The sequence below is a fragment of the Quercus lobata genome, chromosome 10 (genome assembly GCF_001633185.2).
Source record: "Quercus lobata isolate SW786 chromosome 10, ValleyOak3.0 Primary Assembly, whole genome shotgun sequence".
Lineage (NCBI taxonomy): Eukaryota > Viridiplantae > Streptophyta > Magnoliopsida > Fagales > Fagaceae > Quercus > Quercus lobata.
The window spans coordinates 3,459,835-3,477,948 of NC_044913.1; the positions used below are offsets into that span (position 1 = coordinate 3,459,835).

Below are 18,114 nucleotides of genomic sequence, written 5' to 3' on the forward strand. Positions count from 1 at the left end.
AACTATATTATGAACTATGAAGGTCAAAATTCAGTTTAATTACACTTATCAAGTTTGGATCACTTACAATCTTCCCTAACTTTTAAATTTTGCAATTTACACCATTAATTATTACAATAATGTCAAATATATTCCATTCATTATATATGGTTCCAACACACATCTAAAAACATTATGCTCTTTCATTCTTGTCCAAAAACAATGTGTGCATTAACCAACAAGATTTAAAAAAAAATACTAACAGAAAGAACATATTGATATTGTTGTAATATTCCATGGTATATTATAAGTTTTTATGACTAAGATACCAATTTATAAGCCTAATATGCCAATACATTTTATTGGATCCAAAACCATGATAAAGATTGAAGAGTCAATGTAGCCCTTTTGCTTTTTACTCATCAACCAACATAACAATTTACATCATGCATGCAGTGTTTGACAACTAGAATCATGCTCTACATCACTTAGATCAGATGCCTACTGTTTTGCCAGGAGTCAACTATTCCTAAGTCCACGTGTACATGCCACTTGTATGACTTTATATTTGTAATGTGAAAATGTTTGTTATACCGTTAAAAAGCATGGGATATATCAAATATGCCAAGTTTCCTAAGTACTGCAAAGCTGACAAGACAAACTTAAATCTACGATCCTTTGCTTTGCCACTGTGGCCACTTAGCATTGATGATGGCAAAAAGAAACACAAACAGAAACAAGAAACAGAAGGAGTTTGATTCAGTTTAGAGAAAAGCGCTCACTCACTCTCTCTCTCTCTAAAAAAGTGTCAACCTTTTGAACCAAGTAATCACGGGACACCCCTGAAATCTCTGCCTTCGAATTCATCTTTCTGCTGCCAAACGACCTAATCCTTATTGATCCTATTAGAGCGAACCGTGAAAATCTGCGTCCTCTTTTTTCTTTCACTGCAAAACCTTCAATTTTTTCATGAAAACATGAGACCCCACTATCTTTCTCTCTTTGTTTTTTGTTCCCATATAGATTTTCATGAATTTTTCATTGATTTATCACTGCTTTAGTATAGAAATGTACAAATGTTTGCCATCAAAGACTGTCAGTTGGTCTTAGTGCTATGGTCTATCTCTGAAAAACTTGATGGGTAGTCTTTAATTTCATAGTTCTATTTTATTTTGGATAATTCATGAAAACCCAAATTTCTTTTTCATTTCTCTTTGGAACCCATGTATCTCAATCAGTTCATGCACTTCCTCAAATCAATTCACACTTTCAGAAGGAAAATTCTTATTCCTTTTGACTGTTTGCTTTGATACTATAGTAATTATTCTCTATAATTTTCACATAGACATTTCATATTATTGAGGCTTTTGAGAAGCTTACTATAAGAGATTCTTCAATGGCAATCTCTTGTTTCCACATGCCTAGCCTTCGAAAGTCGAAGAGCAAAGCTATGTCAACCCCTTCCTCGTCCAAGACCATGTTGAATTCTGAGATGGAAAGCATGGAAAGGAAGAGATTTGATAGCTTGGATTCATGGTCTATGATATTGGACTCTGAGAATGTGGAGACTTGGGAGGTAGCAAAGGAGGATCAGGAGGAATGGACCGCAGATCTTTCACAGTTGTTTATTGGTAACAAGTTTGCATCAGGAGCTCATAGTAGGATTTACCGTGGAATTTACAAACAGAGAGCTGTGGCTGTTAAAATGGTTAGAATCCCAAACCAGGCGGACACTAGAGCCTTTTTGGAGCAGCAGTTTAAGTCTGAAGTTGCCTTGCTTTCACGTCTCTTTCATCCAAATATAGTGCAGGTAAGGTTTCATTCTCAAATTGAACAAGTAATTTTATTACCATTCACTGTTATCATCATCATCATTATTTTTAGTTTGGTGTATCTATTCTCATAACTTTATTTTTCTTTTTTCGTTTTGAAATGGAATATATATGAAAGAGAGGAAAAGAGTGTTGTCCTATGATTGCTTATAATTCTATTTACTCTATGCAGCAGAACTTGCCACATATACCGTACATCTATGAAATTGCTTATCAAGTTTTGTTATGTTCAATATGGTTGTTGCAAAGACTAAATGAAGAATTGAAACTGAATAGTTTCCTCTTAAGGCCAATTCAAAGGGAAATAATCCTTTGTTATCTTTGATCATTATGGCCACGGTTATATATATGGTATGCTGGATTTTAGCTTCACTTAAAAGTCAATTACTTGTTCCTCTTCAATGTTCTCAGAGAGAACATATATAGTTGGATCCAAAATTTTCAAAAGGTACATCAAAGTGCATTAAAACCTAAAATTTTCATCAAATTTCCAGAGTTTGTGTGAGTCTATTTAGTACTAGATCTAGGATGAACAATGGAAGCTAATCGGGTCAGTTTTACGTATATTAAAAGAATGTTACACTTACACATGATTGAAAAATGTCCTTTCATTCAACATGTTCCTTCTTTTGTAATGAAGGGCTTTTTGAACTTAGGAGCCTCATATTGCCAAATTGGTTAATTCATCTTCTTTGCAGTTTATTGCAGCTTGCCAAAAGCCTCCTGTTTACTGTATCATCACTGAATACATGTCACAAGGAACTTTGAGGATGTACCTTAACAAGAAAGAGCCATACTCTCTTTCAACAGAAACAATACTGAGGTTAGCTCTTGACATATCCCGAGGAATGGAATATCTTCATTCACAAGGGGTGATTCATAGAGATCTCAAATCAAATAACTTGCTTCTTAATGATGAAATGAGGGTTAAGGTGGCAGATTTTGGTACATCATGTCTTGAAACACAGAGCCAGGAAACTAAGGGAAACAAAGGGACTTACCGTTGGATGGCACCTGAGATGATCAAGGAGAAACCTTATACTCGAAAAGTTGATGTGTATAGTTTTGGGATTGTGCTATGGGAGCTAACAACAGCTTTGCTTCCCTTTCAAGGAATGACGCCGGTGCAGGCTGCCTTTGCTGTGGCTGATAAGGTCAGATAGCTATATCTAAATGCAAATCCTTCCTCCTAGTTTTATATAAGAATTTTCACTCTTCCTTTCTTACAATGTCATACTTTTCTTTCCTTGTATTTCTGATGTCTTTCTTTAACTACTCCTATTTAGTTTTAAGTTTTTCTTAACTTTGAATTTCTGAGCTTCCCTCTTGGTTGACCATAAGTACATTCTATCAATTGCATAGTGGTGCACATAAACCATGATTGTATAATTGCCCTGGGATAAGTCAATTGGCATAATAGAAGTCCTCTGGACAACATCCAACTAGCTCAATACATACTTTTGTTGAATCTATTGAAGTAAAACCAACAGAAAAAAAAAAAAATTTACAATCATTACTGTGTTTTCTCCTTTATATAGACTAAGTGCACGCACAAACACAGAGTTAGTTCAGTTACTCTGCCACATCTACTAATCTTTTGTCTGCAAAGATCAGCTGCTGGCTGTTATATGCCTATACAACTACTTTAACAGAATGAAGAATAAAAATCCCCATGGAATATCTAATATGCATAGCTAATCATGTTACTATATCTACTGGAGTTTGAAAACTTCCAGGATGAAAAGTGCACTGCTCCCCTCTCTTGCTTGAGGACCCTTTACCAGCCTAATATCTATTTATATGGCTCTTCTGGACTAAATTTTCATCAAAAGGAGGCATAGAAATTACACATAGGACTTGAATGTCCTTTTATCTAAAACAAATATGCACAAAGTTACATGCTCAATCAGAGACATACTAGGAGGATCATGATGTGTGTCCAAATTTGATATAGTTGTTAGTGCCTCAGTGACAATGGTTCATGAGACAGCTTGATGCTAATTTTATTTATCATGTATTAATTGCTGGCAGAATGAACGTCCTCCGCTCCCAGCTAGTTGTCCGCCTGCACTCGCACACCTCATAAAGCGCTGCTGGGCAGCAAACCCCTCAAAGCGGCCAGATTTCAGTGATATTGTCTCTACTTTGGAGAAGTATGATGAATGTGTCAAGGAAGGCCTTCCACTTACTCACCACTCAGGGCTGGTCAGCCGAAATGCCATTCTTGAATGCTTGAAAGGCTGTGTATCAACGAGCAGCTCTTCCATACCTGTACATGCCTAACTCCATTAGAAGGTATTGTTGTTATCTGTATTAATTTAGGTCATCATATTAGCAGATTAAATTGTCCATTATAATTTGCACATATTTAATGTTCTTTTCAACCAGTTGTTGTTCCTGTAATTGAAGTTCTTTTCAACCAGTTGTTGTTCCTGTAATTGAGGATTACAAGGTTGGTGTTTCACAGTAGGCATATCAATCTACTCCACAAGAAGTGATTTGGATTTTCGACTGACAACTTGGTAGCTCAATAATTTGATTATATGTGCTTGATTTTGACTAAGAATATGATGAATTAAATTAGAAGACAAAGAAAGAGTAAATATGCTCGTCTATCCAAAAATTTAAAAAGAAAGTAAGAATAAAGAAGTAAAAATGTTGTATTGAGATACCATCTTTCATCACCCAAGTAGGATCTACCAAGCAGTGGGTTCAATTCTTGTTGGTATGCCTTAATCTTATTAGGATGCAGAAGAATAGTTTTGATTCCTTGTTTTAGTTATTGCAATGTATAAATGATATTAATGATCTAAATATTTGATTGATTTGATGCCTGATCCTTGTTTATTTTACTTTTTTTTTTAGTAAGTTTTGAATTTGGTTTTGGTCTTAATAAAATGTTTTCTAAGGTATGATTTATACCATGGGAAAATTTGCTTAAAAATTCTCCTAGACAAGAAGATATTCTGACAGAATGGCAAGACCTCCTACCCCTCCAACTCCAATGGCATGTGTCAAAATTCTGGCTGGCCCAGCCCAAACATGAATTATCCAGACAAACACCCATATGTTAAATTAAGGACCCCCAATAGGCCCAACCTACTATCATTTTCCTTGTGTTAGTATGTTGATATGTTGTCTCCCATGAAGACCAAGTTTTTCAAAATTTAATGATAGGTCAAAAGGAATCTGCACCTAAAGGTGCTATTGGTCCATGATATTAGTGTTTGTTTGTCACACAACTTTTAGCTTTTCTTCTCAATTAAAAAAAAATAATAATAATAATAAAAAAATAGTTTTTATATATATATATTTTTATAATTTTTAAGTTAGCTTATAGCTTTTTATCACACATTTAACATAAAAATTATAAAAAATTTATATATTTTGATAAATACTATACAAATAAACTATACATACACAGACAATAAATTTTGCATATCTAATATATCAATAAGATCAAACTAACTCTATAAGGTTGGTTTAATGGTTCTTAAAATCTCATGATATTTATCAAATTTTGAGTTCGAAATCAAATTTGTTACGGGCTATAATATTTTGTTTATAAATACAATCCGAGGTAAACATTTTGTAACCTTTTTTCCCATTATTTTTTTGTTGCAAAAAAAAGGAAAATTGTATGCTACTATGAACTTTCTCACGCAAATTGTCTACTAATTGAAATAGTTTAGACAGTTTACTTTAGACTTGTCATGAAATTGACCAATGGATCGAATGGACAAAAATCTTGTTCTTGATATTGGACTTTTTTTTTTTTGAGAAGTTTCTTGATATTGGACTTAAAAGTTGAGAGTCAAGCATTTGTATAGTAAACAAGAGCTCGTCTTATGACCAAGTAAAAAGGCCACGAGGCTATGTCAAATACGTGTTGATTTGACTCTCTCTCAGTCCCTGTCACATACTTTAACGTGAACTTAGAGTTATAGAAGTTGTAAGTGGCATCAAAAGCTATAGTGATTTTTTTTGTCATAATGGGTAGCTTTTTCCTTACTTGGATAGGTTTTGAAGATCTAGCATGAATTTTTTTATTTAAGATTCCTTGACCCATTCCTACTATTATTATTCATGGGTATTTTTGCCTAGTGTGGGTGTACCTGCTCAAGTCAATTCCAACTTCTGAATTTAATTAGCACGAAGAACTAATTGACTCTTCAATTAAAAAGTAGAGAGATCTCCTCACTCCAATTTAGGCTTTGGACCTTTGCTTATCTGTTTTTGTTTAAATTAAGTTTTAGTTCGTAGTGAGCTCAATTAACATTTTTGAAGCACCAAAAATTTTGTAGTTCAGTGGTTTTACTTCTACCCATAGACAAGAATCAAGGGATCGAGAGGGGGCATTTGTCCTCTTAGCCTCCCGAAAGAACATATATAAAAAGCTAGTTTGCAGCCTGCAGTTTTGCACCTCCTCATTTATTAATTAAAATTTGATTAATTCTTTTATGTATTTGTTGTTCATATATTAATTATTTTTTCATACTTATAATATATGCTTTTATATGAAAATTTTCATTCATAAAAAGAAAGAAAATAAAAACAAAAAAGAAAGAAAATCTTAGCTATTTTATTAATGTCTTTTTAAGATTCAAGACTTATATAAAATAAAATAAAGGTAGGAATTAAAAAGAGGAAAATAATGAAGTTATAATTTGAACTTTCAATAAAATAAATAAAAATTTAAAAGGATCTTAGATTTTTATTGTAACAATTTATTTAATAAAATTTTGCGTAATAAGCAATTACAATTTTGAGATAATCACATAATAACATAAATTTATTAATTTATATTTCATGTCAATTCATTTCTAAATGGAATTTTAACTTGGAAAAAAAGGCTTATTCATGGAAAAAAAAAAAAACAATAAAGTCTTGAGGATAAACAAATATAAAAAATATGTTATCATTTTGGAGATATTTGTTGTAACAAATATGTTACATTAATATACACATGAACGACTTTTTATATTTTATATTGATCATAGGTACTATATATATGTTCAACTGTATATATTTTGCCCCTCTTGAAGTCAAATCCTATTTGGGAGGGGGAGTTTTGGTATACTTGTCATAAGTTTGATTGAACTTTTGAAACATTGAACTTGTTAGTTAGATTAAATATGTAATTGTATACATAAAAAGAATCCTATTACTATTAATATAGCTAGTTAGTGATTAGCACAACCACTCGAAAGCTTATTCAATATTTCATCAAGACCCACTAATGTTTATGGTTATTAGTTAAGCAATTACGCGTATAATATAATCATACTTCGATCGTGGAATCTTGTAAGCATGACTTATTAAGCAACAAAACCCCTAAAATAAGCTTGAGCTTGATAGTGTTCTTTTTTAAAAAACTAAAAAAGGGCTTAGTTGAGCAAATTTCTTTAATAAGCTAAACTTTGGGTCTCCAATTTTAAAGCTTTTAATCCATTTTGTTTCCCCCACAACTTGCATTCCCTTAATACCCATTAAATTAAAGCTCTCCCTCTCTGTCTTCCCGTATTGTGACAAGCAAAAGATTGAACACCAAAAGAGATATTATTGGAAAAAAACAAAGGAAAATTTTAAATAATATTGGGGAATCAATGAACCATAATGTATGTATCGATGTGTGCTAGATAGGGTGATTTATAGGGTTGGGGAATATGTGCTAAGGCTACCGAGACTTGGGTCCACTGTCCCCCTCTTTCTTTCTTTTCTGGCTAAATTCAAAGTAGGCAGATTCGCATTCCAAAGATACCCTTGTCAATTTAGTATAACTTTTAATAATAAAGGGTGCAAGTAGATAAAGACATGGGTGCAAAATTTCATAAACATATAAAATTAACTATTATGCTCCTTCTTGACCAAATTACCCCAAAAACCCATAACCCATTAGCTTTGATGAACTAAATTTTGAATTAGGGTCCAATTAAATGACCGTTTGTAAAAAAAAAAAAAAAATGAGGAGTCATAGTTATAAAACAAAATTTTGAGTTTTAAAAACGTTTTTTTTAATTTTCCAAAACGTCTAACTAAATAGATCTTTAAGCATGTTATCTAAATATTACCAATTTTGATCATGATAAACAAATAGACATCCATTCATGCGTATCTTTGGTGGCTATATATGTAGATGATAAAAGTAGAAGACAAATATTCAACCGAAAAAAAAGGAGGAAAGTAAAAGACAATATAATAAGTATTGGTAAGAACTAAGAACTATGCAACTTTTCGTGGAGTTCTAAAAGGTGTAATACTAATGCTCATGAAAGCAGCACAATTAGCACGCGCTCAAAGGTGATTCATTATTGATTGTATCGCTTAGAATGGGGCTAGAGTTTGAACAAAATATAATAATATTTATGATGTTTGTGTAATTCTAACTTTAATCAAAGTTTGAAGTTGGATTTAGTGACAAATCACATGCATGGCTTTAGAAATGAGATATTTTTAGACAACTCTCCACCTAATACATATTTAACCAAACAAAATTAGCAATTTACAATCTTTGTAGATTCACTTGATTATTAAATGCATTATTTGTGAAGATAAAAGATTAAAAGTAATTACTTCTATGTTAGACGTAATTTACACATATGTTTGGTAACTTTAAGTGTTTTTTATTTTATTTTTTTGAAATCAACTTTTAAGTTTTTATGTCATGAATGTTTGAAAATTCTCTCCACTACTTTTTCATCAATATGAGTCATCGATCCCTCAAAATGCGTCCAAATGTCCCATTAAGAAAAAAGCACCATTATTTATTTGAAAAGGCGAGTTAAGATTCATAAAGCAAGACTTGATTAACCAAAGCTCTAGATTAGCCAAAAATAAAAAGACAAAAGTAACCATTTTTCTAACAAAACCTATCATCACCATCCATTAACTTAGACTCATTAAGTGGGTTGTATGTTGGGTTGGGAGGGAGTGGTATTAAACTTTGCTCTATACCACAAAAAAAGCATAGAGAACTAAAGAGGAACAAGTAAGAACCTATCATCAACATCAAAATCGACTCATTGGGTTGGTGTATGGGGTTTAAACCATTTCTCTATACCCCGAACAACACAAACAACTAATCAAAATTACTCTCTATAAAGTAACACTAATATTGCAACAACACTTGTTAAGGGACAAATTATTATTAATTTTTATATAAATTTATAATTGATGTCATTTTTATCATGCGTTATTACTTGCCAATTTAATGGTTATTAGTGTATATATATATATATATATATATATATATTACATTTTGTATACATTTTAATGTGAGTTTGAGAAGTGATTATAAGTTAACTTTTTTACTTATTTTATGTACTATTTATGGATCTCATTCTACTTTTTATTGCAAGCTCATAGCTTTATTTCAAATAATTTAACTTTCATATTTTTGAAAATAAGCTCGTTTTAAATTTTTTTTATCCCACATTATACTGACAAACTACCAAAAATAAAAAAATTATATAGATAAACTACAGAAAATAAGCAATTCTCAATCCAACACTAACCAATTAATGGTTAATTATCTTTTAAGAATATTAATGGTTAATTATCGACAAAAGAAAGTATTTTAATATTTTGCGTGCACAAAAATAATTTGTGTGTTGATTTTTTTTTTGGGGGTGGTGGGGATAATTTGGTCCAAAAATAGGGGTTTGATTTAAGACAATAATGGAAGGAACAAATGACCTTAGGGAATAACGAAAAGAAGTTTGGCCTCAAGTAATTAGTGGGGACTTTTTATGGGGCTCCCCTTTTCCTTTAATCGAGGCCTTGCTTTTGCCGACCCCGTCAATTGCGACACCAACTTATATCTTATCAAATTTTTTTTGATCAATGACCAGTATACCCTCCCTTTTCTCAAGTACCCAAAGTACCACTCGTACAATACGAGAAACAGTGGATCCCACTTTATGAGCCACAGGGCTATTAACGTAAAAGTAGGTAGCCACATGCATTTGTCTGAGAATTTCCAGCATTTATGACAAAATATGGGGACCATTTTGAAACTATTCAAATTAAGACCGTGTAGAAGAGCTAAGCCAAAAATACTAATAAAAACGACGCAGTTTCATGTCTATTAAATAACGAAACTGCGCCGGTTTCTTCCTAATTTGTACCTGAACACTTTTGTAAACTGACCCAAAAAGCTTTCCATGAAAAGTAAATTTTACCAATGACCTTTACCAAAAAAAAAAAAAAATTTACCAAGGACAACCACACAATAATAATAATAAAAAAAGATTTTCATTTTCCATCTTTATTGGAAAAATAAAAAATTTCATTAAACATTTTGATTTTGATTTTCTTTTTATTTTTTTATTCTCACTCATCTTTTCCACCTTCAAAAAAAAAAAAAATTTTCATTTTCCATCTTTATTGGAAATTTAAAAAATTTCATTAAACACTTTGATTTTCATTTTTTTCTTTCTTTTATTGTCTCTCATCTTTTCCACCTTCAAGATTGATCCAAATAATGAAACCAAACCGTAATTTCAATTAATAAAAATTCATCTTTGACCCAATTTTTTGGAAAACACAAATTTTATTTTATTTTTACTTAGGAACAAAGTTTTCAAGCAATTGAGTACCAACCTGAACCCAACAGGGAATGAAACTGAGAAAGAAACATTGGGAAAGTGATCATTCAACTAAAAATATTTGCATATTTGTTAACAAAGTAATTTAATTCAAGTAATTAAGTACCACCCCGAACCCAACAGAGTTTGAAACTGAGAAAGAGAGTGATCATTCAACTAAAAAAATTGAATACTTGATATTATTACTCTCCCCAAAAGAAAAAACCCACATATAGTTAAAATTTCCTAAACTCATTCATGCATAGAAAATTAACCAGCTTTGCTCATAGCTACTAATTACAACCCTAACATGTATATATACACACAGAGATTAAGAAAGAAAATTAACCACAAAGACCCCAAAATAACAGGAACACCAATATTGGTGTCTTATATTGTTATAATTCAAAGGAGAAAAATAATAATAATAAACCAACTCTTGTTGATTCAAAATTACACCACCCCATTTTTACATTGTAAGGGTAATATACAAAAAGGCCCAAAAAAAAAAAAAAAAGAAAAAGAAAAAAAAAAGAGAGAGAATTTATAGAGGAAATGAAAAAAAAGAACTAAACCCACCTCTTAATTCTCTTTTCCTTCACTTTCCTTCATTTTCTCTCTCAGATTCATTGATTCCAAACACCCCAAATCCTCTCCCCAATAAAACTCACAAGCTTTCTCACAGACCCTTTATCCAACCCTTCCTCTCCATCAACTCCACCACCCCCAACAAAACCTTCACCACCATTATTATTACCACCACCCTCATGATGAGCACCCACCGAGTCCGACTCGCTCAACTCGTTCTTACCCGAACTCGATTCCAACCGCTTCAACTCGCTCGACCCACTATGACACCCTCTCTTACCATTCCTCCTCTCCTTCCTATTCCCTTTGCCGCTCTTGCTCTGAGCCAACTCGGCCTCGAACGCGTCGATGATTTCGTGAATCACTTGGCGATTCGGCGACTCGTCCCATCTGACCCAGTAACTCGTGTAGCAACGGAAACAGTTACAGTTGAACTGCGGCGGGTGATCGGAGTTCAAACTGCCACGTTTAGCGACAACCCTGTTACGCTGTTGCTGTTGCTGTTGAGGTGAGCCGTTAAAGTTAACGGTGACGGAGGAGTAGTTGGAGCAAGAGGAAGAGAGAAGATAAGCGAGGACTTCACGGTCTTCAGGAGAAAGAGCCACCGTTAAGGTTAGTATGGTGGCGGGAAGGAAGGACAGGTGGTCGGATGTGATTGGTGGTGACGGATGAACTGTGCCTCTGCGATACAGTTTCTTCATGGTCAAAAAAATATAGGACAAAACTCAAAACTCAAAAGGGCTTTGCTAGGTTTTTCAGACAAAGAGAAACGAAGACCAAAAAGAAAGAGATGACTGAGAGAGAGAGAGAGAGAGCTATTAGGTTTTGGACTTTGAAAGTTTGATGAGGTTTTTTTAAGGTTATATTTATTTATTTTTTTGTGTGTGAGCATCGAAGTTGGTGACGTGTAAGAAGAGGAAATTTCACGTGTGACGCAGGGACATTGTGGCAGATGGTACAGTCTCAGAGTTTGTGAATATTATTGCAAGTGATGAAAGTGGGACCAACTTTCGATGATAGCTGATAGGATAGGGTAGGGTCTTTCACTCTTTTTATCAAAAAAAAAAAAAAAAAAAAAAAAAAAGAGTTCACTCTTGCTTTCTCTAGGCCTCACAATTTGAGATTTGTGAGTACTAATCAATGCTTGTGTATGTACCCCCTTCTATTTTTTTTTTTTTTTTTTACTGCTCTCTAGTTCTTAGTTTAGAAAAAGAAAAAAAGAAAAAAAAAAAATCTAATAGAGCATCTATTAATAAATTATTCTAAAAAAATTATAAAAAATGAAAAACAGACTTAACTTTTTTTAATTCTTTTTTTTTTTTACATAAAACTTTTCCCAATTATCAATAACAATTTGACAATTGTGAAAATTTTGGCGCCTTCAAATTCTAGTGGTATTTAATTTATAAGTTTTTTTTTTATGACCGCACTATTTATCATAATTTATTGAAAATTTTCACAACAAATCATATGTGATAAGTTATTATATGTTTTAATTTGAATAAATAACTTAAATTACTTTTTTGTCTACTTGTAACAACTAATAACAACTTACCATTTAAAATTTATTATGAAATTGTTATAAAAATATTATAAAAATAATATTTCTCTATATTAAAACGCTGGACAATAAACAGTAATTAATCACTTATGCATGTATCTCATACATGAACCCATTACCTTTTTTTCAACCTGAAACTTTCTCTTGATTTATTATAACATTTTTTGTTTTGTTTTATTTGGAAATGAGTATTAGTACTTCACTGACCCTCTTTATACGTTAGGGTTGGTGAAAGAGGGGATTGGTGGTCGGGATTTGATATGATAGTCAAGCTTGGCTTGTGTTAGGTGCCATAAGCCAGAGCTACACCTGGCTTTGTTTTTTTGACTTGTTCCTTTGAAAGCACAATCTGGCCTCAAAAACGAATTTTTCAAACTACATTGTGTGAGTTTGGATAGGGGTAGACTCAGTGTTTTGTGCGTGTGCATTTTTTTTGCTGGATCCTGTGCACTATTTACAAAACCTATAAATACAAATTTAAACAAATTTTAAGTTAAAACTAGGTCTTACGATACTATTTATATATTTAAAAATTATTTTGTTATAGTATTTTCAGTAATAAATTTGTAATTTTCAATAATAAATGACATCTAAACAGACTCATAATACTCTAATCAACAATGAGTGATTTTAGTTTTGTGTCAATTTTATTTATCAATTTTTAAAATCTAATCAATTTGTATTGATAAAAATTAAAATTGACTTGATTTTAAAAGTTGTGAAACGAATTTTTTTTTTTTTTTAATTTTAATTGTTCAAGGAAAAAATTGAAACAAAAACAAAATGTGTTGGGACTAAAATTGTAATTTGGCTAAAAGAGAATATGAAATTTACAAGTTTGACATAACCTTCTCTGGATTAAAAAAAAAAGAAAAAAAAAGGAAGTTTGGACCTTTTGATTTTGGATTGGGATATTAAATTAAATCCAAATAACAATAATAATAATTAATTTAAGTTTTGGCCATTTGATTAAATGAATAAAGAAAAAAAGATACTTGAAATTTGTCCAAACAAAGAGAGAGAAGGAAGAAGAAAGAGTTGGCAAAACAAATAGAGATGTGAAATTGCAATCAAGTTTGATATAAATGACATCAACTTATCTCCTTTCTAAAATAAAATAAAAAATGGATTTATCCAATATGCCTGGTGGGTTAGAGATTGAAGTGTAAGCCAATTAATCAAATTAAGGCTGTCTTCTCTCCCTCTCTCTTTCTCTCTCATTCACACAAACCCAAAAGCATACAACATTTGAAAGTTTTAAAATCATGAAAAGTTGATAAATGGTTGACAACATGAGGGGCATGGGATGTTAAATATTAAAGTAATTAATCAGAGAGGGTTAGACAAAGAAATAATAACTGCAGATGAAATTCAAATATCTTATGTTAAAAAAAAAAACATTAAAAAATAAAAGTAGATAAATAATTGGAGCATGCTAAGTCTACTCTTTTCACTTATAATATGTTTAAGGTTGTTGCTTGGATTTTTGGATGAGTCAAATCCCTTGGTTTATCTCATAGGGTAAGCCCCATTCCCTCCTAATGAAATAGCAAATAGGACTTACCATTTGGACAAAAAGACCTTGGTCTAGGGTCTCAAGACTACTTGAGAAGGGTATATTCATATGTACATATGCTTTCTTCCAATCTAAATTAAAGAAGGATTACATGTTGGTTATAAAACCATCCACAAGTATTTTAAAAGCATGATTCATTAAATTATTTAAACAAATTGCATGACTATTATTCTATTAAATAGTTCATGTTACTTAAAATGCATAAAAATACTCATTTATACAGATAGATATTGAGTTCCTTATTTTAGGAGGACATAAGAACCAATAACATGATACAATCATTACAAATCCTTAGCATACGAAAATGATGTAATTGTCATATCTTCGAGTGCTAATTTGGATGATTTGTTCATTATGAATTGCTAGTCTTTAATTTTTGTTTTTCTCTGCTAAAAAATTTAACAGTTTTAATTTGATTATCATGTGCCACTTGGCAGCTAATAATTGCTGTCTCATGCACATGAAGGGTTATTATGATGTACAAGCTTGCACTAATTACTTGATAAAATCACCGCTCAAAGGACGATTCCCTCTCTAGGTACAAATGATAGAATTAGCTAGCCAGGACTACATGAAGAGAACCTAATACGCGTGGATTTATTTTATATATATATTCCTAATATTATTTCCTTGTGACGTAACAGTAAGATTCGTATATAAGCTCAAAAATTTTAAAATAAGTAAAACTAAATTATTAAATATAAATAGTAATAATAAATTATAAAATAAGTAAATAATTTTAATAATAAAAATTACTTTAAATTTTGATTGTTTAGAATTTAGATTTGATCAATATTTATCTATTTTAATATTTTGAAATTCTCTTTTTGTTTTATGTTAATTTCTTAATATGAGATATAGAATGAGTTTAATTATTCCTATTTGGGTTATATTTAATTTATCACTTAGCTGCATAAACAATAATAAACAAAATAATTCTTCAAAACCAATTTTTTCTTAGTGATAGTCTAATTGAAACAATCAACACATACACAAATTAAATACATAACCAAAACTAAAAATCGAAATATACACAAAAGAGTTCAAAATTTGAGAGTATAAAAAAATAAATAAAAACTTACGTTAGAGAATCAATAATTTAAATAGGTGTCCATTATTTTGCTTCTTTATAGTAAACTTTCTTTTGCATAATATCTTGAACGCAAGTTCGGAAACAAAGAGCAATAAGTAAAATTAATTTATTAGACTAAAAAATAAGCATAAATTTCATTTAAAAAAAAAAAAAAAAAAACAGCAACAACAACAACAATATAGGGTGTATTGCGTGAGATTTAATTATAGGGATGGCTTATTGGTTAAGAGAGATTATATCAAAAAGTCATAGCTAAATATATAAGTACTGAAAATTTTGATAAAAACTTTTAGTTGGAGTAGAATTTTAAATTTCTAAAATTTAGATGATAAAGTTTTATCTAAATTAAATTATTGTTAAATCTTATCCCTTAATCAAGAGCTTTTTAGCATAACATCCTAATAAATATTAATTTAATAAGATGCAACTTGAGTAAAAAAACCAAAAACAAAGTGTGGATTGTGTGGGATTTAGTTTAGAATTTTGAATAATAGACTTTTAGTTTGAATAGAATTTAACTTTGTTTTAAATTATTGTGTTGTGTGGAATTTAAGTTTATAAATTTTTTATAATACACTTTTATTTTGAATAGAATCTAAATTTGTTAAAATTTAAATGATAAAATCAATCAATCAATCAATATCAATATTTATTATATATAAAAGCAGAAACCTCATGTGAGAGAGCATGAGGTTCTGCCATGTGGCACTCTCTTTGACAAGGAACTTGTTCACATAAATTCTTTACTCAAGTGCCACATAAGAGATAAAGACTAATTAAATTTCAAAAGATAATTCCCATGAAAAAAATATTCAAAAGATAAGAATTCTTTATTTTCTTAGATTCATTGTATCAGGACATTTCTCAAATGCTACATTATAGATAAGGACTAATTAAAATTTAAAAGATAAAGACTCTTTATTTTTTTGAGTTCATTGTTTTAAGACTTTCATCTCTCTCTCAGAAAGCACAAAACTTTTCGTGTTTCCACTCACCCTTTTCACCTCTTGCACTTTTGCTACTATATATACACCGACCTATAGTCTTTCATCTTCATGCCATAGGTTAGGTGCCTTTTGATTTTGTTTTAGCCCTCACAATTTCTTGGTTTCTTTGTCATTTTTTTTACTACTATTTAACGTGGTATTAGTATGAGCCTTGACCATAAAAGTGAAAAACGATGATTATTTTGGAGTTTTCTCTGTTGTGAATTAAGATTCAAGATTATCTCAACTTTAATTGCAACCTCAAGTTTAGTTGCAGCTATTCAGGAATAGTGTGAAACAGTGTACAAATTACAATCATATTGTTAGTTCTCTCCATCAACTCTACAATTAGGTAGTTCTTCACATAATTTTTATGTTCTTTCTCATGTATCTTTCATGTATAGTACTTATCCACCTATATTTTTTTGATTACTTTTGTTAGTGCTTTAAATTATAGTTGTTGTGGTTTATTAGGATTAGTTTCAAATGCTTTATTTGTTGTTTCGGTTTTGATGTACGATTGTAAGTTAATTGGTGTGCTCTAATTCTTTATATAAAGACAAAGCTCATGTGTAAAATTAATAATACAAGATTAGTTCTCCCATTTTTAGCTTATACTTTTCTTGAATTTTAGCATTCTCTTTGTTTTTTTGTTTTTTTAAGGATATAAAAGCCATATTAGAGGCGATTAAATATTGATAAATGGAAGTATATTTAGCCAATTTTTCTTTGTTTGATTACGTTCTCTTTATGTTGGTACACAAATAATTTTTTTTTTTCATTTAGATTACGAACAAAGTGTTTGAGATTGGGGTCTTAGGATTTGATGATGAGAATGAAGTGGTTGAGGAAGTGTTCGGTTTTAGAAATAAAGTCTACCTGTATCTAGATGTTATTTTATTATTTTAAATATTAAATTTATAATATGGTGTAAACTCCTAGAAATTTCTAATAACTATGTAATTTCAATATCATATATATATATATATATATAAAAGTAAAGAAAATCCACTCAATAGTCGGAAACTACTTCTAGGATAAGGAAAAATTATAAAATATGAATTAAGAAAATTAAGTTTCAAAGTATTCAACAATATTATGGGAAACATCATTAATACTATACAACAAAATGATTATTATATATGGGTCTTAAAAAAATAAAAATTATTTTCAAATGAAATTACCAAGCATTTGCGCATCGCGCTGGAAATTATCTAGTTTTACTTAAATTAGACACTTGTTAAATATTATCCCTTAATTGAGTAAATATATCATAACAAAAAATATATAATTAATTTACTAATTAGTAAAAGTAGCCATTTGTCGCAACCATGCCTTCTAAACCAAAATTTTATTATATAGTATAGTATAGTGTAGTGTTTAACTTTTTTTTTTTTCATCATAAAAAGGAGAAATTTCAGCTTTTTAAATCCTCAGTTTTTTTTAGGTAGAATAATATCTTTGCTTAGCTTTATTTTTAAACAAAATACACCAATAGAAATAAATTATACCAAAGGGGCTCTAACACGTACAATATATGTAACTTCTATAATGAGCCCAAAATTGCAACAAGACCAATCAAGACCAGCCCAATAGTGAAGAATACCCGTATGGATAATCATTCATATAAATAAAACTAGGATCAAGAACCAAGTGCAAGATAATTTGACAAGTCAATTTACAAATTGTTGTACAAATGGTTAATTGATTAGAGAACCAAATTTTGAGCTTTTCTTGAAACTAGACTTAGAAGAATCCTAGTATAAATACCAGGCAACCATGTTAACATATTGGTACTTTTAACATTGATGCAAATTCCTCTACTACTGCGAATCAAGTCAATTTCCATAAGACTTCCTTGGAAAATTTTATTTTAGTGCCACTTAATTTAATGACAAACTAATGTCTCGGTTA

The 18,114-nt window shown here is 30.6% G+C and overlaps 2 protein-coding genes across 2 annotated transcripts; one reads left to right on the forward strand and one right to left on the reverse strand.

The window, feature by feature from the left end:
- Positions 1-718: 718 nt before the first annotated feature.
- On the forward strand, positions 719-4,348 carry LOC115965607 (serine/threonine/tyrosine-protein kinase HT1-like). Its single transcript, XM_031084869.1, has 4 exons — positions 719-1,789; positions 2,510-2,965; positions 3,843-4,219; positions 4,255-4,348. The coding sequence occupies exons 1-3, from the start codon at positions 1,376-1,378 to the stop codon at positions 4,092-4,094; spliced, it is 1,122 nt and encodes a 373-aa protein (XP_030940729.1). The 5' UTR covers positions 719-1,375; the 3' UTR covers positions 4,095-4,219; positions 4,255-4,348.
- A 6,413-nt stretch (positions 4,349-10,761) lies between these two features.
- Positions 10,762-11,797, reverse strand: LOC115965405. The gene has a single exon (XM_031084616.1). It carries the CDS (start codon positions 11,683-11,685, stop codon positions 11,023-11,025), a length of 663 nt encoding a protein of 220 aa, XP_030940476.1. The 5' UTR covers positions 11,686-11,797; the 3' UTR covers positions 10,762-11,022.
- Positions 11,798-18,114: the final 6,317 nt, after the last annotated feature.